The 22,638-nt window shown below is 42.6% G+C and overlaps 1 protein-coding gene across 5 annotated transcripts in view; it reads left to right on the forward strand.

Moving 5' to 3' along the window:
* Window positions 1–4,661: 4,661 nt before the first annotated feature.
* MYO5A (myosin VA) overlaps window positions 4,662–22,638 on the forward strand; it is a 117,451-nt gene continuing 99,474 nt past the window's right edge. For 2 of the 5 annotated variants that reach the window (XM_081838629.1, XM_081838630.1), the window contains exon 1: window positions 13,926–14,241. In XM_081838629.1, the coding sequence (XP_081694755.1) occupies window positions 14,158–14,241 (84 nt within the window). In that variant the 5' untranslated portion in view covers window positions 13,926–14,157. Of the gene's footprint in view, window positions 4,790–13,924; window positions 14,242–22,638 lie in introns of those variants that run through there. The other 3 variants (XM_081838628.1, XM_081838627.1, XM_081838631.1) reach the window with 3 other exon arrangements.

Genomic DNA, 22,638 nt, shown 5'->3' on the forward strand with positions numbered 1-22,638 from the left:
TTTGATACCCGCTACCTCTCTCTCTGCTTCTGAAAATAGCTGGATGTGCCTTAATCCTATAACTTCCTCACTATGGAAACCTGAGACCATATCGCCTTTGTGCTCTACCTGTATCTCTCCAGATCTTCTGCCTGCTTCCTACAAATGCAGTTGAACTCCACTTAGAAGAACTGGATGATTAGCCTATATAATCTGCTCCCCCTTGTAGCATTTGGAGTCTACCTAAGACCACAGTGCCACCCTGAGTGTTGTATTACTACCTAAAGCAACAAATCATGATCACATACATTTCAAAGACAATTCCATCAATACGGTCCAAAGGCCTATGAAGTGAACATCCTTCTCCTTCGGAATAAGCTGCATGGCTACAACCCTGGTCATATTTGAAACAAGTCCCTCTGAAACCAATAGGATGCAGAGGGTCCTCCAAGTGCCACTTTCTGCCCAATTTACTTACGAATAAGTGGTTAGGACTGGATTTTAAACATATCTAGCATAAGAGTCTTAAGTCTGGTCTTTTACAGCGACTGGATGCTCCTCAAGTCCCCATTTCTCTAAATTACATGAACTGACGATTCCCTAAGTAGGTATATGCTTTACAGCCACTCTCACTGCTAGCATGCTGTATTCCTGGACATAAACCCCCTCTTAATTACAGCAGCTGGATGCTCCTTTAATTTCCCACAACAGCTTATTTGAATGCCTCTCCATTTTGAGGCAACCACTATATATTCACTATACCATTAACATTTTGTGCTATCCCTGAGCTCTTAAACACATGGCTATAGATCAAGCCTGTTTACTAAGAAGTATGTCTGACTTGAGTGGGACATTTTGCAACCTGACCCTAGGCAGGTTTACTTGGGAGTAAGTTAAGCTAAAATGAAAGGGATGTAAAGCTACTACTGACCCGCTACTACTTACCTAGAAGAAAGCCTTCTGAACTCATGGGGTCTTGCTCTTGTGTAAGCATTCAAAGGATTAGTCTGCATGCCTGAAATGCATTGCAACTGTAGTGTGTAATCTTACACAGTGATCAATTCAAAATATACTTCCACAGGAAGCCCACATTGACAGCAATGGAACGTACTGATGAAACACAGGATCTGATAGTTATTTGGAGATTGTCATCAGAGAGGGTTCTTAAGAGGAAGCAGCAACGATTATGATTATATGTGCAGTTACTTGGGGAAAAATGCTTATTATTATTACCTTGCTTTTCTGTTAAACACACACAAAGCGACTTCCAAGAGTTAACAAAACAATAAAATAAGGAAATAGTATGGAAAACCTAAATTTCAAAAGGATTAATAAGCAGATAAAGAACAATTCTGCAGACAAAAAATCTAACACTTTTTTTAAAACGGCAAGCATGGCATTGAAATATAAAGGCTCTTTAAGCATAAAGCTGAAAGCTAGAAGAGGAGGTGCCTAGTGGGTTTCTGCTTGGAAGGTATTCCACAATCTTGCTATCTGAACTAAAAAAAGTCCTGTCACTGATAGCCACCATCTGTTTGATGTCACTTAGGTGAGACCAGCCTTCCAGAAAAGAGCAGAATCACTGCAAGGGGCAGCTAGTATTTGTGACTGGTGATATGGGGTTTATGTCCTATCAGTGCTGTGCATTTTGGGTTGTGGGGCCCTCTCCACATCCAGAAAGGGTTCTCATGCTGGCCTGAATCAGGCCCAGCCCATTATTTCCTTTGGGGTATGTACATATATGCCCCTCCTTTGGATACCATGGATCTGCCTGCCTGTAATGACATGGCAGCAGTCTGAGCAGGATTTTAATATGTATGTATCCCTCACTCCTGTGCATGCTGCATCCCCTTCATGTCTCCTTGTTTTGGACATCACTCCAAGCAGGCAAGACTTCTGTCTGCCAGTAAGTGAATGGATTTCTACATTGTGCATGTTTTCCAGTGCTAGGGTGAGGGTATTTCTGCCAGTGGGAGCTCCCCATTGCCAAGGAAGGGGTGGTTGCTCCATAGCCTAATCCTCTCCAACCTGGTGGGTTTGGGGTTTGGACTGCATAGTTATTAGAAGGCAAGTGTTAGCTTATTAGTATGGAGTAAATCTCTATATACTCAATGGCACTTACTTTTGAGTAAAATGCTTAAGAATGTCCTGTAACAAATCTACTAAGTATGGCATACACTTTAGTGGACTAGAGCCAACTTCCTGAGATGAAATATTATCTCCATGAAGCTGAAATCTTGCCGAAACTTGCCCAGATCTAGTTGAAGTTAACATTTCATGTAACTGCTTAAAGCTGACTCTAACAGGTTTCTGAAAGCATCCCCCACTCAAAAGACTGCAATCCTAAATGTACCTGGGAAATGAATTTTATTGGAACTTATTCCTGAGTAAATATCCTTAGGATTCCACTGTAACAGAGTAATACTATGTAACCAGGTATACTCATGAATGCCACCGTCTTCAGTAAAGCGTAAAGGTAAAGAGACCCCTGACCGTTAAGTCCAGTCGCAGACAACTCGGGTTGCGGTGCTCATCTCGCTTTATTGGCCAAGGGAGCCGACGTTTGTCTGCAGACAGTTTTCCCGGGTGATGTGGCCAGCATGACTAAACCACTTCTGGCGAACCAGAGTAGCACATGGAAACACTGTTTACCTTCCCACCGCGGCAGTACCTATTTATCTACTTGCACTTTGACGTGCTTTCGAACTGCTAGGTTGGCAGGAGCAGGGACCGAACAATGGGTGCTCACCGTGTCGCGGGGATTCGAACCGCCAATCTTCTGATCGGCAAGCCCTAGGCTCTTTGGTTTGTGCATCTATAGCCCTATGCACACAGACTTGGGAATAACTCTCAAAAGATTAGCTGGGTTTCTGTTGCAGAAAGATAAGCAAGGAGTCTTGTGACACCTTGAGGCCTAGCCCACCTTTTTCCTGGAGTTCCCTTCATCAGTTGCATGAAGCATTACCTTCACTTGGCAGGTGTGTGTGCATATGCATATTTATTTATTAAATCTTTATTATGCCCTTCAACTGTAGATCAAGGGGCTTCACAGCATAAAAATACAAGATAAAAACACAAATATATCCATCAAGCACACACAGGCATGGGTGTACAGAAAAAAAGATATTTATAAAAATTAATAATAAATTTGAACCCCACTCATCTGACACAGTTGCCCCAGCCACTCTCGCTGGCTCCCAGCATCAAGGGGATCAAATGGCAACAGAATGCAAACAGCGCAGTCAATGACTCGACTGTACTTTTTGGTCTGTTCAAGGACGCCGCATGGCCCCATCCATTGCTTGCTGAACTTATCTGGGCGCAGTAAGGCCCAGCTGAGCCTCATGGACAGTGCCGGATTTACGTATGAGCTAAACAAGCTATAGCTTAGGGCCTCACTCTCTTGGCGGCCCCCCCAAAATTAAAGGAAAATAACCTGGATGTACATTTCCAAAATAGAAGATAAAAAACAAATAAAATAAAACCTACATGCAGCAGCAATGTTTTGTGTTGTGTAGGCTCCTATGATGTAAGTAATGGGGCCCACCGGCTCTCTAAAATATCAAAGGTTTTCTCATTTCTATATATAAGGTGTGGGTGGCGTTGTGGGTTAAACCACAGAGCCTAGGACTTGCCGATCAGAAGGTTGGCGGTTCGAATCCCTGTGACAGGGTGAGCTCCCGTTGCTCGGTCCCTGCTCCTGCCAACCTAGCAGTTCGAAAGCACATCAAAGTGCAAGTAGATAAATAGGTACCGCTCTGGCGGGAAGATAAACAGCGTTTCCATGCACTGCTCTGGTTCGCCAGAAGCGGCTTAGTCATGCTGGCCACATGACCCGGAAATTGTACGCCGGTTCCCTCGGCCAGTAAAGCGAGATGAGCGCCGCAACCCCAGAGTCGGTCACAACTGGACCTAATGGTCAGGGGTCCCTTTACCTTTATATATAGGCTGCCTACATTCTGCATGCGGAACTGGCTTTAGATACCTTATTAGGGCCATAAACGACCATATAGCATATATTCAGCACAAGAAACAGTGACAATTTGTTGTTGACCAAGGACAGCTGGACATCTAAAGGGCCCCGTTACCTTCAGTAGCTTAGGGCCTCATCAAACCAAAATCCGGCCCTGCTCATGGAAAGGATGCATCCGAGAAAGGATGCAAACCAAGGCTCGCGATGCAAATCTGCGAAACCTTTTCTAACTAAGCACAAAAACAACACCCCAGCCGCCGGTTCTTCTGGGTTTCTGCGGGAGGCCGGACTGGGCCAGGCAGGGAGCGAGCTGCCCGGGTCTGAGGCGGCTCCTTCCTCGCCTCAGCCCCTCGACACTTCGCCCGCGCGGCCGGTGGGAGGCAGCGCGCGCCCACGAGAGAGCCGCCCGGCGGGGCCGCCTTGCCTTTCCCCGGCGCCTGCTGCTGGTACCCACAATGCACGAAGAGCCCCTGCAGCCGGAGCGGGAGGAGGAGGAGGAGGAGGAGGGAGCCGGCTGCGCGCCTGCATCACCCCCATCCTCCTCGCCCTTCCCAGGTAGCAACATGGCGAGGCCAGCCCGGCCGCCTCCTGAGGAGAAACGGCAGCCGTGAGCGGGGCGCCGCCGCGGCAAGACGCCTCCTCGCCTCGCTCTCGGCGCGCGCCCCGCCCTGCGCCCCGCCCCGGGCTGGCTGGCTGGCTGCCTGGCCGGCCTCCCTCGCTTCCTCGCCGCTTCTCTCGCTCCAGCCCGGAGGCGAAGAGCCGCTGCCATCGCGGCCGGCCGCCCGGAGCAGCGCCGCTGCAGCAGCAGCCATGGCAGCGACCGAGCTGTACACAAAGGTGAGCGGCGGCGGGGGGGGGGGGCGAGAAACGGGCGCCAACGAGGCCTACGCTTTTCCCCTCAGCCTTGCCAAGGCGGGGATGAATGGCGAGGGGAGGCCGAGGCCGTTGCAGGGTGCTTGGCAACGCCGCGGGAGGGGTGTGGGCCTCGTTGCCAAGGGGACGGCCCTGTGTGTGTGTGTAGAGAATGGGGCCAGGCCCTCGACGAGCGATGGTGGTGCCTATGAGTCACACACAGCAGTGATGGACTTGGTCCCTATGAGCCATTTCTCGCCTTCATCTCTCTTTCTGCCCTCCCCACCTTTTTTCAATTTTATTTTCGGGGGTCGGGTTAGGGAACAAAGCAGTGGCGTAGCGTGGGTTGTCAGCACCCGGGGCAAGGCAAGTAATTTGCACCTCCTAACCCGTGGATTTGCGCCCCCTAACCCGTGGATTTGTGCCCCCAAACCCTAACCCCCAGATGGTGCGGCTGGCCCCCCCTGCACCCCCCACGCTACGCCACTGGAACGAGGAGCCGGCCTCCCTCACAAGCAGAGAGGTTGGGTGCTCCACCTGTCATGGGCGAGCTCCTTTGGATTCCTGCATTGCAGGGGGTTGGACTAGATGACCCCCGGGGATCCCTTCTGACTCTGCGATGCTGTTATATCCCCCTGTAGCATTCAGGGGCTGGCGGGGCTAGGATGGGCCGGTTGTCACCTTCCTCTCAGGGCCTCTGTGGCTGAGGAGCATCTTCCTTGCCTGCGTCTCCTTCCTCTCTCCTTCCTGGTGACCTGAAAGTGAAGAAAACAAAGGGACTGCTCCTCATTTGGAGCAGCTGGCTCACATGTTACCTTGTTTTATGTCCTCTTCCTCAGCTATTTCTCTCCACCCCCCTCTTTAACATATCCACCACATGCTGTCATCTTGTGGCACCTGAAAGCCTAGCATCATTTATTGCGGCTGGAGCTTTGGGTGGTGGAGGAGAGTTTGCCTTGTCGCTTGTATTACTGCTTGCCTGATGAGGAATTCTGCTCATAATAATCCCAGCTACGTGCCCGCTCTCAAACCATTGCATTTTTACATCTTCTGTTAGATAAGCATGAGTCATGCTTGATTTCCTTATAATCAGCTGGTGTTTGTTTTTGCACAGTAATGAAAACACTTGCAGCTTGGAAGGAAATAATGCAGAGTGCAGTCCTTGGCAGTGGTGGTTTTTAGGTTCCCTTGTTTTCCAGAGATGCGCAGCTGGTGGTGGATGAAAGCTAGGTTATGCCAAGGGAGGGAAGGGCAGGCGATGCAAACTCCTTGTCTCTTAGCAGCCTGACTCGGCAGCTCCCTTGGGGAAGCTTCAGTGCTAATGAATTGGGCTGTGTGATGTGTTGGGATAACTCATACAAAGAACACTCTGATTGCAGCATGCAGCATCACGCTTGGTTCCCAAGCTAAACTTTAATTATGGCCATAGCTATAGACATGGAACACACACATTGACTGCATGTGTAGCCAAACCTCAGTCATGTGCCTCGTGCTGTCGTTTGGAAGTTCTTTTCATTTATTTAAAAATGCCTGTGAGGAGGGAGATAACAGTTCCCCAGCTATTTCTCTTGTTCCATACAAATTGATGGGGGAAATATGCTATACAGAATAAGAGAAAAAGGGCTTGGTAGATGCATCATATGTCTCCGGTGATCACATTAGATATCATGATATGTGAAATATCAGCTTTTCAATATGTATTGATGTGGTATTGTCACAGAGTTCTCTAGCTCAGGGTGTTGTGGCCATGCTTCTTGAATATGCTTCTCAAATTAATCCCTAGCTTTGCTACCGATATTTTTTGTTTCGAGCCTGATGGGGTTCTGTGAAGCCCAGAGATTGAGAATGTCAAATTCTCATCTCTAATGTATTTAAATTAATATCTATTTTAATCTCATTTATTGCATTTATAAGCTTGAATTCTAAGCTGTGTCTCCTGGCAAAACTTCACTGGTTCTCTTTGTATTGTCAACTTCATCTTCTGCTCTAATAACAAAGACAACCTAGCTAGCTAGGTAGTCATCAGGCCAGCCATACAATGCAATCCATTTCAATTTTTCTGTGAACAATATAGGTAGCATAGAATTTGGGTCTTGCCATTCAAAACATAACCTCTTATTCAATCTATGGAACATCATCTGAATGTTTTTCAGTCTGGGTTCTTCTTTTAATTCTGCTTGGTGGAATTCAGTTTGGGTTCATAAAGCTTGCAGTACAAGCTTTTTGTAAGTGTATATATTAATATTGTGTTTACTTTTTAGCTTTGGGGTAGAGTCTGTACTTTTAACTGTGTGTGTTATTGAACTAGCTATTAATTTATAAATCATTTTGGACACAATTTTAATTAGTTTTTGGCTTCTCTGGAAAAGCTTATCTCTGGTGCATGTGGAATCATTTGAAGTAGAAGAATAATTGTCCAGTGTAAGTAGGGACTGGAAGGTAAACTTCATGCTGAAGTGATCTTATGAAGCCCATTCTTTTTGGGGGAGTGGAGAAGAGACTAACTATGCAATCCTATACATGTCTATTCAGAAGTAAGTCCAACTGAGTTCAGTGGGGTTGTTGTTGTTGTTTAGTTGTTTAGTCGTGTCCGACTCTTCGTGACCCCATGGACCAGAGCATGCCAGGCACTCCTGTCTTCCACTGCCTCCCGCAGTTTGGTCAAACTCATGCTGGTAGCTTCGAGAACACTATCCAACCATCTTGTACTCTCTCGTCCCCTTCTCCTTGTGCCCTCCATCTTTCCCAACATCAGGGTCTTTTCCAGGGAGTCTTCTCTTCTCATGAGGTGGCCAAAGTATTGGAGCCCCTGCTTGAGGATCTGTCCTTCCAGTGAGCACTTAGGGCTGATTTCCTTAAGAATGGATAGGTTTGATCTTCTTGTAGTCCATGGGACTCTCAAGAGTCTCCTCCAGCACCGTTACTTTCATGTAAGTGCAGTTGAGACTTTTTGTAATTAAAAGCAACATTAAAGGACTTTGTGTGTTGGATTTGTCTGCGCACCTGATTTTCCTGGATTGAAGGAGTCATAAAAATATGAACTGCCCACTAGTGTTTTCTTTTTTGATACTATGAGCATGTAAGGCTTCATTTGTGTTTAAATCATACGAGAAATGCTAATGTGGAGATTGTAATTTACACAATTTGGTAATTGGTACAAAAGAAAACAAGGCATTATAGCATCCGGATCTTTTTTTTGCTATAGTGGGCATTTATGCGTAAAGTGTTGTCAGACATGAATCACACCAGGATCTATGCGCCAGCTGGAGTTGGCACTTTCCACAGACCAAGCAAACTAATGTTTGTGTGAAGTGATTATGGTGTATAGAAAAATATTCACATGTCAAAGAAGTTCCTCCACTCTTAGACCATATTCTGTTTCCTAGGAATTACCCAGAAGAAAAAGCAAAATGATCTAAATGCAGATGAATCAATATCTGAGTTTGTCTACAAGTCACATTTGTGTTTTTTCTGCAGAAAAGTACCTAGGCCTTATTGTAGCCAGCAGGAGACTCAGTTTAAACTCCAAATAAATATAATGGGCTTCTCACTGAGATAAGTGTTCTCATTAATGACATCATGCATTGACTTCAGTGGTGATAGATGCAAGTACAGCCAGGAGCAAGCTGTTTAAAAGTCATCATTTTCTAAAACAAGTGGCAGGAACCTTTGCTTACATTTTCTCGGGTAAGCACATCTCAAGTTGTGCTTTTCTAACTTCTCCCTACTTTTAAAAGATGATTTCTGTTTTTCTTTTAATAAGATGCTGCCCACTTCTGTGCTGTATCGTCCTTCCAATAATATTAAATAAAAAATAAAATATCATAAAATAAAATAATAGTAATAAAGGGAAGATGCTTCACTGTGTTTCTGCATTTTATTTTATATATGCTTTCAATGCTTAAAATGTATTCAGTTTTAGGATTTTATGTGTTGAGCTGTCCAGCATTTCCTACAAATATATAATTGGAAAATAGTGGAGTTACCGCCCCACTGAGTTGCATCTCATCCCAACTTTGTATTTTTTTCAGACACCAGTTAATAAATGACACTTTTTAAAGCAGGCTTTTAGTGGCTGATGAGTTCAGTCCTTTAATAGTATATTTAATTTTGCTTTTTATATAATTAAATATTTTATGGAAATAATATGGTATAATATAATATAATAATATAAATGTGTGTGTATGTAACCACACTGATAATTTTCAGTAAAGGATGGTATAGAAATCTATGTTATGCTAGCATTGGAAATAAATAAAGCTACTTTCAATTTACTGAAGTAAAGTAGCACTAGTCCACCATCTATGTTACTGTAATTCAGTTACTGAAAAATGAAACACTTCTTCAAAATTACTATACATAGTGCTTTTTGGAAATTTGATTCCCAGACCCTGCAAAAAGATCTAGTCACTGCTACCCAATTCTTTTGTCTATCTTTTCCTTCCTGGTGGCTAGAAATACTTCATCATCACAGTTTTCAAGCTCAGTTATATGACAGCAGGAACTGGTAGCCTAGAGAGAAACAGTTTTCTTGGAAAAACTTGCCATAAAATTGCAATAGCACAGCAAGACAGAAACAGGTTTGAGTCTTCCCAACTAAACCCAGACACTGTGTAAACAGTACCTAAGCTAACGGAAAATGTGAACTAAGCTAAAGAGTTTCCAATCAGCTTTGTAGACTGACAAGTCTGAAGCCGTGAAAAATTTGAGCAGAACAACTGCTAAATAGTGGTTTAGAGTGCTTCATCTGAACACTGAGTTTCTTCTGAGGAAATGAAATCAGCCTGGGCAGGGCTGTCTACTCTGGGAGATGGAGCTCTGTTCCTGGAAGTGTGTTCTTGCTCCACAAATCGGTCATAGGGGATGTATTTTGAAATGCATGTAGACTTGTACAGTTAAAAATTAAACTTGTAATTTTTGCTCCTTGAACAATTATTTTTTCAGCCGGAGTTAATTAGTTGGGTTGTTTTTCACAGGGCAAGAAAAATGCAACGAAACCTCCCAAACACCCTTCAGAACAAACATCCTCACTTTTGTATTGGCCCATGCACATTTAAAGCGGCTTGCTTAAATGACACTAATAAGAGCAGACATCCAGCAGAGCCAATTTAAATACGGCAGAGTGACAGCAGTTATTTCTTGTGTACATCTTGGGGTTATGGTGTTTCAAATGCAAGCAAAGTAACAATGAGTAAGGAAAGTTGTAAAGTCAATCATGGCTCTGTCCAGTATGGTTAGGTGTTCCGTGAAATACAATATAGAATCATAGAATTGTAGAGTTGGAAGGGACTCTGAGGATCATCTAGTCCAACCCCCTGCAATGCAGGAATACACAGCTGTCCCATACGGGGATCAAACCTGCAACTTTGGCGTTAACAGCACCATGCTCTAACCAACTTAGCCTGTGTGTTCCATACCCTTGACACAGTTATCAGTCAGGCAATTTTTGGCCACGTCTGTCCACAATTTAGGATGGAAAGCATGTGGGTGTTCATATGTGACATGCTTTTGGACTTCGATACCCACATTAGAAAATCATGTTAAGTCTTATAGCATGTGTCTGGCTTCATCCTGAAAGGCTTCCCTAACAATTTCCTAACAGTGGCACTTGTGCTTTGCTCTTAAATTCCTTTGCCACCTAAAGCAAAGCCAATTTACTCTGGGGTGTGGCAGATCGTTAGTAGATAAATGCTGAATAGGCTCAAATCTGAGAACCACTAACCACTCCCAGTATTCTGCTCCTTTGTGATGTGACACAGTACATGAATCAGCACTTTGTGAGATGGTTCAGCAGAATAGCTTAAAGAGGATTGGAAATGGAAAATTCCAGAGTTCTACTGCTGTGATGCTAAGTAAGAGTGGATTCGCACATACCATACCTTTACAATGCAGATTTTTGAGTTTCTTCCGTATGCAGCATTCCCTCCACAATGTGTACTGATGCACATCTAGAAGAGTTAGTAGCAGTAACTTGTGCTTAGCTGTTATGTGATAAAAAGCAGGTACAAGCCAGGTACACCCTTCGCTACCTGTGTTCTCCTGAATCATTTATCATGGGACTTTATTAAAATGGTAAAAAGTGTGCTATAAATGTGAAGCAAGTGGGAATATTATAGCATACAGTCAAGCAACCCCCTAATTTAGGTAGGTTATAGAATACAAGCACTTAAAACAGATCAATCTTGTTTCTGTATCTTGAGGTGGCTTTTCTTAGCACCTTTCGTAAATATTGTGGAGTCTTGCCTGTGTTTCTCTACGTATGTTAGAACTGGAGAAACAAGATCCACGAAAGGCAGGTGTCTGGGAAATATGTTGTCTAAAGGTCTTGAGCTTTAAGCAGGGGAACAGTGGTACCTCGGGTTACAAACACTTCGGATTACAAACTCCAGAAGTAGTACCTCGGGTAGAGAACTTTGCCCCAGGATGAGAATGGAAATTGTGTGCCGGTGGTGTGGCAGCAACGGGAGGCCCCATTAGCGAAAGCGTGCCTCAGGTTAAGAATGGTTTCGGGTTTAGAACGGACCTCCGGAATGAATTCAGTTTGTAACCCAAGGTACCACTGTATTGGCATTAAATGAATATGTAACTCTGGAGCTGTCACATGAGTAAAGAAATCTTTGTTCAGTACACATGCGGATTTTAGTAATTTGACATATGAGAAAACCCGTTAGTTCTAAAAAAAAAAGCATGGTACTTTTGTTTTTAGATGATGGATGCAAGTGTTTGTGAGCAGGCATCATCTTAAACGAAGTTACCTCCTTCCCTCTCATGTAAGAGGGAATTATTTCATTAGTATTCAATGCTAAAACATGATTATGTATTACTAGGTAGAGCTTACACACTTCTCCCTCTCTTCCGGTGCATCTGCGAGATGTTCAGAATCTTTTGCTTCCACTTTCAACTTATTGTCCTAACCTGGTCATAGTATTCTCCATGGATAGTGGAAAGAAACCAACTTCAAATAATAGTTCACGAAGCTGGCTTGTTTTCACTAACCAAAGTTAAGACTAACCACAAGACCGCATGCTAAAGTGAGGTTAATCTAAAAGAGAACTTTCCTTATCTTCTCACAGCTGTACTGCAAGGAGAAGGAGGTGAGCCCAAAGTTCACTGTGGTTCATCTTTGTAATGCTAAACCATGTCTCCATCAGATGTCAAGGAGATCAGTAACAATCAGTATAAGTATACAATATTTAGAAGACATCTGAAGGCAGCCCTGTACAGTGGAACCTTGGAAGTCGAACGCCTCTTGAACGATCAAAAACAGGAAGTGATTGTTCTGGTTTCCGAATGAATTTCAGAAGTCGAATGTCTGGTGCGGCTTCCGATTGGCTGTGGAACGCTCCTGCTGCCAATCGGAAGCTGCGCCTTGGAAGTCAAACGTTTTGGAAGTCAAATGGAATTCCGGAACGGATTCCACTTGACTTCCAAGGTACGTCTGTATAGGAAAGTTTTTAATGTATAATGATGTTGGAGGAAGCTCTTTTTAGTCTTGGTTCAGACCTGGTTTGGGGACAGAATCAACCTTGATCACCCTGATAGATGCTTTGCTTCAGGAGAGGGTTGGGTGGAGTATTACCTTGTTGCTCTTGCTTGATCTTTCAGTGGTTTTCAATACCATGGACCATGGCTTCCTTCTGGGCAACCTCCAATAATTGGGAATTGGTGGCACTATATTTATTGCAGTTCCACTCCCTATTTATGGTGCTGTGTTCAGATAATAGCTTTGTGGAATTATGTATCTGCCCCTGGCAGTTTTGCTGTGGGGTTTCTCAGGGTACTATTTTGACCTCAATGTTGTTTGATATCTAGCTGAAGCAACTGGGAGCACCCATGAGGAGACTGGGGGCACTGCGCTATCAGTATGCAGATATTGCCCAGATTTGCTTCTCTGTTAAATCTGAATCAGGAGAAGCTGTAGTTATTTGAACTGGTGTCTGGATGCAGTGGTGGGCTGGATGAGAGCCAAAAAACACCCCCTCCCCGATCCTGAATCCTGGTAAGATGGGAACTCTGGGCAAGCACTTCTGAGGTTTGGAAGTTTGGGAAATTCTGGATGAGGCTGTACTCCTTCTGAAGGAATGGGTATGTAGCTTGGGGGTGCTCCTATATTTACCTTTGCTACTATGCATAAAGACCCTGATGTTGAGAAAGATGGAGGGCACAAGGAGAAGGGTACGACAGAGGACGAGATGGTTGGACAGTGTTCTTGAAGCTACCAGCATGAATTTGACTAAACTGCGGGAGGCAGTGGAAGACAGAAGTGCTCTGGTCCAGGGGGTCACGAAGAATCGGACACGACTAAATGACTAAACAACAACAACACTATGCATAAGCTGGTTTTGTCAGGGTATGGGAGCTGTTCCATGGTAATGCCCCTATCTACCTGAGGATACATGTGTATCGTTTATCGTATCAGCAATTTTGGATATGAATCTGATATGCAAATCTGCATCAGAATGCACATTGCAGTTTCGGTGCTACCCTTTTGCGCTGTGTTATTTTACAGTGGGATGTGCATTCTGTGAAGCATCCTCATCTATGCCCTGGCACAGCTAGTAACCTTTTAACCATTTTGTCCGTTTTATAGGTGTGAATATAGATTTCCGGAATGATAGTCTTGTTGATAGCAATAGTGACTTAGTAGTCCTTTTGCAGAATTTGGGGTTGTTGTTGTTTTTTGCATATAATGGATGTAAGCAGGAGGTTAGAGAGGGAGGCCTGAATGTGGGAGAGGTTGACAGGGGCTGGAATAAAGAGTAAGAGAAACAGGGGGGAGGGCAATCATGAAGCCTTAACTTTTTTTTAAGCATCAGATTTTACTTCATGGTGCAGATTATGGAATATGAACTTCCCTGTGAGCTTCCCTGTCTGTTAAATTATAATTTTAATGGAGGAAGTAATTGGGAGCCCATCATTTGATAGGATGTAAGAGCACTTAAGCTCTCTGCTTAATGTAAATGGATAGAGGAACTTTTTTTTAATTGTTGTAAAAGTAATGTTTGAAGGAATGTTTATGAATATCACCATTTGATGACTATCACAAGACAGTTGGGTTTTATCATTCTTCCAAGTGGCACGGAAAGAAAACACTCTCGCTCTTTGTGCTGCAAAGGAAGTCAAATTGCCCTGACAATGAAGGAATTCAGTGATCTGACATGGCTGTCAAACGTTGCCCTTTACAGGGGCGTTATGGTTGGTTTTTCTGTTGCTTTGAAAGTGGATAATATCAGTCTTGCAGACGAGCTGGGAGGCGCCTGCTAGAATCAGTCTGAACTGTGTGGCTGATCAGTTTGCCCACTCTCAGAAATACGTCTTTCTGTGTGGAGGACATATTGCTTGTGAAGGCGAAAATGCTTGCTGCTCAGATGACCAGGAGTTTGCACCACCAGAGATACTGGAAAAGTGTTGATGATTTGGACTATATGTATGTTAAAGTAAGTTTATCTTCTCTTCTCACACATACCTCAGCTGTGAATCTAGCACCATTATCTATGCTTGCTAACTTCTTGCTACTTTATCTAACATGGCCGCAATCCTATGTCCAGTTACACAAGAAACTTACTGGCTTCAATTCTAATTGGATGCAAGATTGCATATAAATATACATTTTACACATATTGTGGGCAAGCCATAGGGTGTATGGTTTAGTTGTGTAAACAAGGTTAATCATACTATGTTAGGATAACTTTTATAGAGTGAAACTGTCTTTGGTATGTGTACTTTCTTCTTGTCGCTGTACTATGTTTGGAATTGTCATGGCTTTTGAGGGAGGTTTCCCTACCGTACGTTGTTAGTGTACTAATACTAAAACAAGTGATAAAATAAGCTTTTCAGCTTTGGAATGCTGATTTGCGTTCTATTTGCTTTTGGATAGTTCTGTAACATAATCCTTTGTAGGAAGGGAAACTTATCTAAGTATACGGTGATCAGCTAAGCTTTGAGAAAACTAAAGAGCAAGTAAAAACAATTTGTTAGGTATTTTTCTATTTAAGCATACCTGAAGAGAGATTTAAGCTGCAGTCCTGTCCACATATACTTAGGCAGTGGTTCTCAAAGGGTGGGGCAGGAGAGGATGGAAAGTGTGGTGGGAAGATTCAAGAACAACATTATATTTTGGGAATGATTCATGCGGCTGTGTTGTTTTATACTTTCTGCATGTCCCATGATCATATTATAGTTGTGTTCATGTTGTTAATTGAGCACTGCTAGGAGTTGTTTCTTTTTGTTTCCCCATGTATTTCTTACCAACAAAAAATTTGGTGTGGCACAAGAAAGTTGTTATTCTGAAAGTGTGGTCTAGAGAAAAGAGTTTGAGAAGCACTGTACTTGGGTGAAACCCGATACAACACCTAGTCAGCAAACTTTTTCAGCAGGGGGCTGGTCCACTGTCCCTCAGACCTTGTGGGGGGCCGGACTATATTTTGAAAAAAATAATGTACGAATTCCAATGCCCTACAAATAACCCAGAGATACATTTCAAATAAAAGGTCAAGTTCTACTCATGTAAAAACACACTGATTCCCGGACCATCTGCAGGCCGGATTTAGAATGCGATTGGGCTGGATCCGGCCCCTGGGCCTTAGTTTGCCTACCCATGACCTAAGCTTTTCTTCTGAGTCAGTATTTGTAGCATTGGACTATAAGTCTCTCTGGCTTTTGAGTTGATGTTTCTCACTCGCCCCCATTACCTACTATATCTTCCCCTTCAGCCTTGCAATATTTTGGAGGCTACAGTCTGATTAGGTTATTGAATCTCCTGTGAATCTGCTTACTAACAGCTGAACTGAACTGAAAAAGAAGGTTCTCCAGAATGTGGTATCAGGCAGAACTTCCTGGTTAGACAACAAAGCAAACAAGTTATATTCCTCAGGGGTTTCTTCTCAGGGTGTGCCTGACTAAGAATGTGGAGAGAAAGTAATGGTTTTAAAATGAAGGTTTTCTAACAGAAAACACGCTTGTAGCTTCTGGGCAAGGACTCCTGTTTCCTTAAGAGTTTTTCCTAAGTCTGCTGATGAGCTTTTTAAAAGCGAGGTTCTCTGGTACATCAAGCAGCAAAATGAATGTTTCAAAAACAAAAACGACTATCTACTTTCGAGTTCTGCTTGATACAACTGGGCATTTTGCTCTGCTTTTAGGCCTCCAGAAAAACTCTCCCCCCCAATAATTTTTCATTTCATTGTTTTTCATTTAAATGCAAGAACAACATATAACGACAGTAACTTGTCCATTGGTACATTCTTAAGTGTAATGTGCCATAGATGATCTGTGAGATTATGTTGATTATATTCTAAAACAGGATGAATGGCGTCTACCTTTAAAGTAACCCTAATGGGATTGCTGCAAGAGCTGTCTAGCTCAGGAAGAGCCAGGGATAAGGATTTATTCTGTAATTTGAGTATGGCTGGACACACTTCAACCAGGTCAAACTTTCTGGTAGATACCAGATATAAGAATCAAAAGTGTAATACTTGTCCATTTCCAAGTTATGATCAAGCTGTGGTTTTTTTTCTGACGTATATCTTATTTCCTATCATGGGAAAACAATATGAGAGATAGTCTCAAATGAGTAGTTTCAGTTCTGTTTAACGTCTTTTACCTTTATATCTGTGATAATTAATTTTACCATTAGCTCTGTTTCCAGATGCTTTGATGGGCTCTGTTCTTTTTGAGAAGGCACAAATAACCTAAGCATATAATGTAAACCAATGCTACAAATACTGGTATATTTTCATAATTGCATTATATGATGTATTGGAATGTACTGGAATTCTTGAAATTGAGAGCTACCGTTGTGTATAGTCAAATCTTCTATATCCAGACACCTCGAGGGTGTACGTGGTTTATATAGCATGTTGTCAGAAAAAAGAGGAGAGATCTTAAGAATTGAACGGAACAGAGAAACTGTTTATCTAGCAGTTGTATAGAGAAGGCTAATTAAACATCTGGTCAGGAAGAGAGATGTGCAGTGTATTCGGCTTTGATCTCTTTGGAGTACCAGAGACTGGAACAGTTAATGCATCATGAGATTCAAGTATTTGCATTTTGTCCCATGTATCAAAGACTGCTTCTGGAGACTTGCATTCCCAAAGAATTAGATATCATGAAATGATATTGCTGGATTGCTCTTAACTAGAGGTGTGGTTCACTCCCCCCCCCTTTAGTCTCTTTTTCTTTGGGCCCAGTAATAACTTCAGTGAACACAGGAACAGATAATAGTCAGAATTTGCTGCTTTGCCGCTCTTGAATGAAGATATTGTTCCTTCTTTTGTTACATGATTTCCTCAAAAACATTACTTCCGTATTAAATATATTACTATTTACTGAAAGAAGACATTTGGGAGCAAGATGGGTAAAACATTTTTTATCTCCCTTTTCAGTTGAAAAAGTACCTTCAAAGTACCTTGCAAATATTGCTGATAAGCTGCGAAACACAAAATGAAAAGGGAGGGAGGACGGTAAACGCAGACTCGGACACTAAATCTTAGTTACAAGATTCATGTAAAAACAAGCTGGAATTGAACAACTTGGAGAGCCAAAAGTTGCTGGTCTCTTAACAGAACTGCTGTGTGGCAGTATGGCGTAATGTAATGAAGATTATGTGTGCAAATAAAGTATCCTGAAATAGATGTCAGATTCTTCTGACTTTTCTTTTAATGAGACAATAAAATCATCTTTGCACACTACAAAACTATTTGTAGTGCCTCTCATTCTTTGTTGCAGCCAAGAGGGTTAGTGTGGCATTCATCTGTTACAAGGCAGTGTTAAGTCTGTAAAAAGGTGTTTCAGCAAGGTGTGGCTTCCCCAATCCTCTAAATCAGGCGTGTCCAACAGTTCACTAGATCATGATCTAGTGGTAGATCACGGGGTGTTCCTGGTAGATCTTTGGTACCTCAGTTATCTCTCCCCCCAAAAGGGGGGGGGGGAATTGTGGCTTCCTAAAAAAGCTCAAGAACTTTGGTCCATCCAACGACAATGGATAGATCGCTGCCATTTTTTAAATGCTATGAGTAGATCACAGTCTATTGGGAGTTGGATGTCGCTGCTATGAATGTATTAAGTACATCGAATAATCATTGCTGATTTCTATCCTTGCACTTCCTTCAGTAGAAAGTAAGCCAGGGGAAACGAGAGATAGATGCCAGGTAATAAATAAACGGGCTCAGGGGATTGGTCAAGAGTATAATTTGCTCTTGGTAATAGTTGCAGTAGAGCCCTTCCATTAAGGCATGTCTTCCTTTTGTGCATACATTTTATGCTGTAAATTGAAGAGGTTCGATTTGGCCCCTTGGATACTTTATAGAAAGGCAAGATATAAATCTTGATAATAAGCAAACACATGTGCTCTGCTTTGATCCAAGGCAATACTGTACTGTATTCAGCTGCTGCTAATGCAGTGACCACGGAAGGTGGAAGGGATTTACGTTAAACTGAGATAAATGCATAGGAAGGAAGCAACACAAACCCTGTTTAAAAATGAAAACAAAACTAACCTCAGCTATATGGTATGTAATGTGTATGCTTGATGGCCTTTTGCAGTGGAAAGTTCTGTTTTAATGGCAGCTCTGTAAATACGGACTTCTCTCTGTTGACTTTTCGGCCAATGCATTCTTGGGAAACTAGTTTCAAGTTGCAACCATAAATCATTGCTCCAATTTCTTACCATGAGTCTCCTTTAACTATTTATGTTTTCCTATTGTGTCTATTACATCACAATGTGCCTATTACTAGTGCTCCAAAGTAAGCCCACTTGAGTTCAGTTCTCCTAGAAAAGTATGTATATAGTATTGCAGTCCAGCTGCAGGGTGACATTTGGGGGGTCTTCTTTCTGTTTTTCCTGTAAAAAGGTTAAGCGATCATAGCATTACATTGATGTTTCATTAAGCTACAAACACCAATATAAAAGAAGCTTTCCTTTTTTGTAATTAGGAAACTAGTAATAACAAACAACTGCATTCATGATAGTCTAGCCTTTGCTCATATGTGGAATACCTTTAAACATCTTACTGGGTCACTGCCTTTTTCAGCATAGGTCAGTTGAATTTCAAGTGGAATGTGATCTTCATCAGCCCATTTATATGGGGATTCTTGGCATTTTTAAACTATTTGGTTCTGTGAAAATCAGTAGTAAATGTGAGTAACTAAACTTGGTAGGTTCAGTTAACTTGAATACTTTGAAGCGTAAGAAAAGCCCTACAGAATCAGACCAAATGTCCATCTTGCCACTTATTCTGTTTCCAACAGTGGCTTGCTGAATGCTTCTGGGAACCTCACCAGTAAGGATGAAGGCAACATCCCTTTCTGTTGTTTCTTCCCCAACTCCTGGAATTCAAAAGTAGACTTTCTCTGAGTTTGGTATTTCCATATTGCTGTCATAATGAATAGCAGTTGATAGAATTATAATTCATGGATATAATCTCCATTTAAAGTCATCTGTTGCACCATCACAAACTTGTGGCTATCAAATTCTGTATGTCAGTTGTTATATATGGTATGAGAAAGTCCTTTTATTTGTCTTTTCCGAATTTGCTACCCATCAGTTTCACTGTACGTTTCCATATTCTTGTCTTATATGAAAGGGAGGGAAAATGTCTCTCCGCACTGTGAAACTTCTTAATATTTTTAACATTACACAAAACCAATGGGAGGTGTCAGCCAGAGAATTGGAGCACAATGCCACCAGTATGTGGACACACCCAGCTCTATTTCTTCATACCATCTGAATCAGGAGAGTACAAGTGCTGAAACAGTGCCTGGAGGCAGTGATGAACTGGATGAGGAACAATAAACTAAAGCTGAATATAAGTCTGAGACTTGTTCTTGGGCTTGCAAATTAGGCAAACAGCCCATTCTGATGGGGTAGCACTTCCCATAAAAGAACAGTTCTTAGAGTGCTCACCAGCCACTGTGGCTAGGAGTGCCTCTGCTCCCCTGGTTCACCAATTATGTCTCCAGTTGGCTGCAGTTGTCCATGCTTCCATGAGCTCCCAATTTAACTAATGTAATACATTCTGTGGCAGTGTTCGAAGTTCCCCAGGTGCTACTGACATGGGTCCAATTGCAACTGTATGGAGATTTCTGGGTGCCAGGTTGGTACCCACAGTTCAAAAACCTCTGCCTTAGTCCTTAGTTAATACCATTTCCACTTCCGCTGTGTGTGTTTCTCTTTCATACTGGGACAAGTGAATTGTTGTAAGAACAAGCTACAGTCAAACAATGTAGTCGAGATCATTGAATTGTAATGTTGGAAGGTACCCTGAGGGTGATCTGGTCCAACCCTCTGGCGAATAGATAATTCTGTTGCAGCAACAGTAACCTAGGTTTAAGCTGTCATCTGGCATGTGGCTTATATAAGTTTCTAACGCTGCTCTATGTGGGGCTTCCCTTGAAGATGAGTTGGCACAGAATGCTTCTGCTTGGTTGTTGTGTAAGGCATTGATATGGACGCACGTTGCACGGATTCTGAAAGCACTATATTGGCTGCCACTGAACATCAAGCCCAATTCTGGGTGCTGGTAGTAGCATACAGGGGAAGCCTGATTTGTGCTGCCTTCAATGAATGTGATTTAGACAGGTCACTTTATGAAACGGGGCCTTCTCAGTGGGCTAGGGCCGTGGAACTCCCTTGCTGCTGAAATTAGACTGTTCTGCAAATTATATGAGTTTAGATAGGAATTCAAGTTGCTCCAACCAGTCGTTGGAGCATAATAACAGTGACATCATCTGCATTTGTACTTGCATTTCTTTAATTAAATTTAATGCTGTCTGCTGTACTTTTGGACTGCACCTTTACTTTGCTTTTAGTTATCTACCTTTTTGTTAGCAGCCTTGGGCTTGTGAGAGGTAAGGAGAAATATAATAATAAAATAATGATAATGCTGTGCATTTTTATTCATTTGCCTAAGCTGCATGCTGTTGCTATGGCCTAGCAAAGAGAGCAAATTTTCAGTCTTCAGACATTCACCTTGAGGTCTTTGTTCATAGCAGAATCTGCCAAACTCTCACTGTTCATCAGTTTTCTTTCAGAAGGTGGCACTGGTGAAATAGATGAAATGTGTGTAGTTTAGTCATGCACAGGAAAACTAGTATGGGAGTGTTACGGAGATTGCTTTTTTAAGTATAGAGGAGCATCAAAAATATTCTCCACCTGCAGTCTGAAGTGATACAGTAAAATCAAGAACAGGCTAGTTAGAACCTTCTCTCTGCTGTGCTACAGGAAAGTGTTACAAAGCAATGTTAGCATTCTGTCTCTTTTCGCCTCCCTCCCTTCCTTTCTCACACACCAGAACTTGTACAGGCACTGTAATCTTCCTTTCTGTTGCCTTCTTCTTGCAAATGTAAGGAAACTATCGGTTTCTGAATAATACAGCTTGAGGCTCTGGTGTCATCATTTTGTTAAGGTGCACTAGCCAATGTACCAGAGTTGACACAAACTTGTCAAGGCAAAGGGCCAGTAAGCCTTTCCAAAATGCCTGGTGCTATTTTTGTTGTGGTCAGAAAAGCTCTTCTTTGTGTTTCTGTTAGGGGCAATGCTTCGCTACACTGTATTCTCTTACTTCTTTGATTGCATTAAAAGAAATTCTCTTCCTGGCTGGGAAGAAGCATCATTATATTGTCGCAGGTAGCAGCTGCTGCTCTCTGATGTTTCTTTTTGTGTCATTGTTTCTGTTGTGGAAAGCAACATTGGGCCATATACGGCTGAGTCCTGCACAGCGTAGACCCACTGAAAATTAATGGCCCTAAGTTAGTTGAGTTTAATTTCAGTTAGTTGAGTTTAATTTGAGTTAGTTGAGTTTAATTTCAGTGGGTCTACATTTGGTACAACCCACATAGTCCAGAAACTGTATGAAAAGCTGTGCTGGGGCTCTGTCTCTGATGACTAGAAAGAAATGTGCTATGGTATTCTGGGTGTTCAGCAGTCTCTGCCCTTTCAGCATGCAAAAAGCATCCTGGGCTCTGAGCTTGCACTGGATGGAGCAATAGCTAGTGGAGAGAAAGCTTGGCAAACTAGTGGTTAGAGTGCTAAGGGAGGACTGGGAAGACGTGGATACAACCCCCAGTTTAGCCATGAAACTCCTCGGGGGTTTTGAGTCATCATTTCTTAACCTATAACTAACCTTCCAGGATGGTTGTTGGTGGGTGTTTGTGTGTGAGTGCCGAGAACTATGTATGCCAACTCAGTGGCCTTGGAGGAAGAGTGGGATGAACTGGTAAATAATGGGCAGTTGGGAATGGGTGAAAGCTGTAGCTGTGGGAGTGGCATTATTCATTCATTCATTCATTCATTCATTCATTCACTCACTCACTCACCCATCCATCCATTCATTTACATACAACATTTATATGCCACCCAAAAACTTAAAAGCTTTGGGCCGGGCAGGGGGGAACCATAGAACCAGCAACAGGAAGGTATAGCAAAACTCTCAGGAGGCACCAAAAATTTCCCAGCTCTTGAAAGATCAAAAATAGGCAAATTATTTAAAAACCTAGGGAGAACCCCCCCCCCCTTATTTTAGTTCTAGAAAGAGCACTGTAGCTTCTGAGAGTAGTAAAGATGTGTGAGTTTTATGTCAGTCTTACAAATAGTACTTTGACATGCTGCATTGCTAAGTCTTGGAGCATATAACAGTTTCACTTCCTTGCCCAGAGAATTAAAAAAAGCTAAAAATAAAAAAACAAGCCAGCCGCTAAGAAAAGGGATGTGCTAATCATGCTAAATAGCCGAAATGTTTTACATATTATAGAAAGTGCCTCGGGACTGTGACCTGTGAGAGGAATTGAAAAGCACGTGGTAAATTTTGGCAGCTCAGTGTTTGAATTTCACCATTGCTTTT

Source organism: Podarcis erhardii (assembly GCF_964252035.2).
Source record: "Podarcis erhardii genome assembly, chromosome: 14".
Lineage (NCBI taxonomy): Eukaryota > Metazoa > Chordata > Lepidosauria > Squamata > Lacertidae > Podarcis > Podarcis erhardii.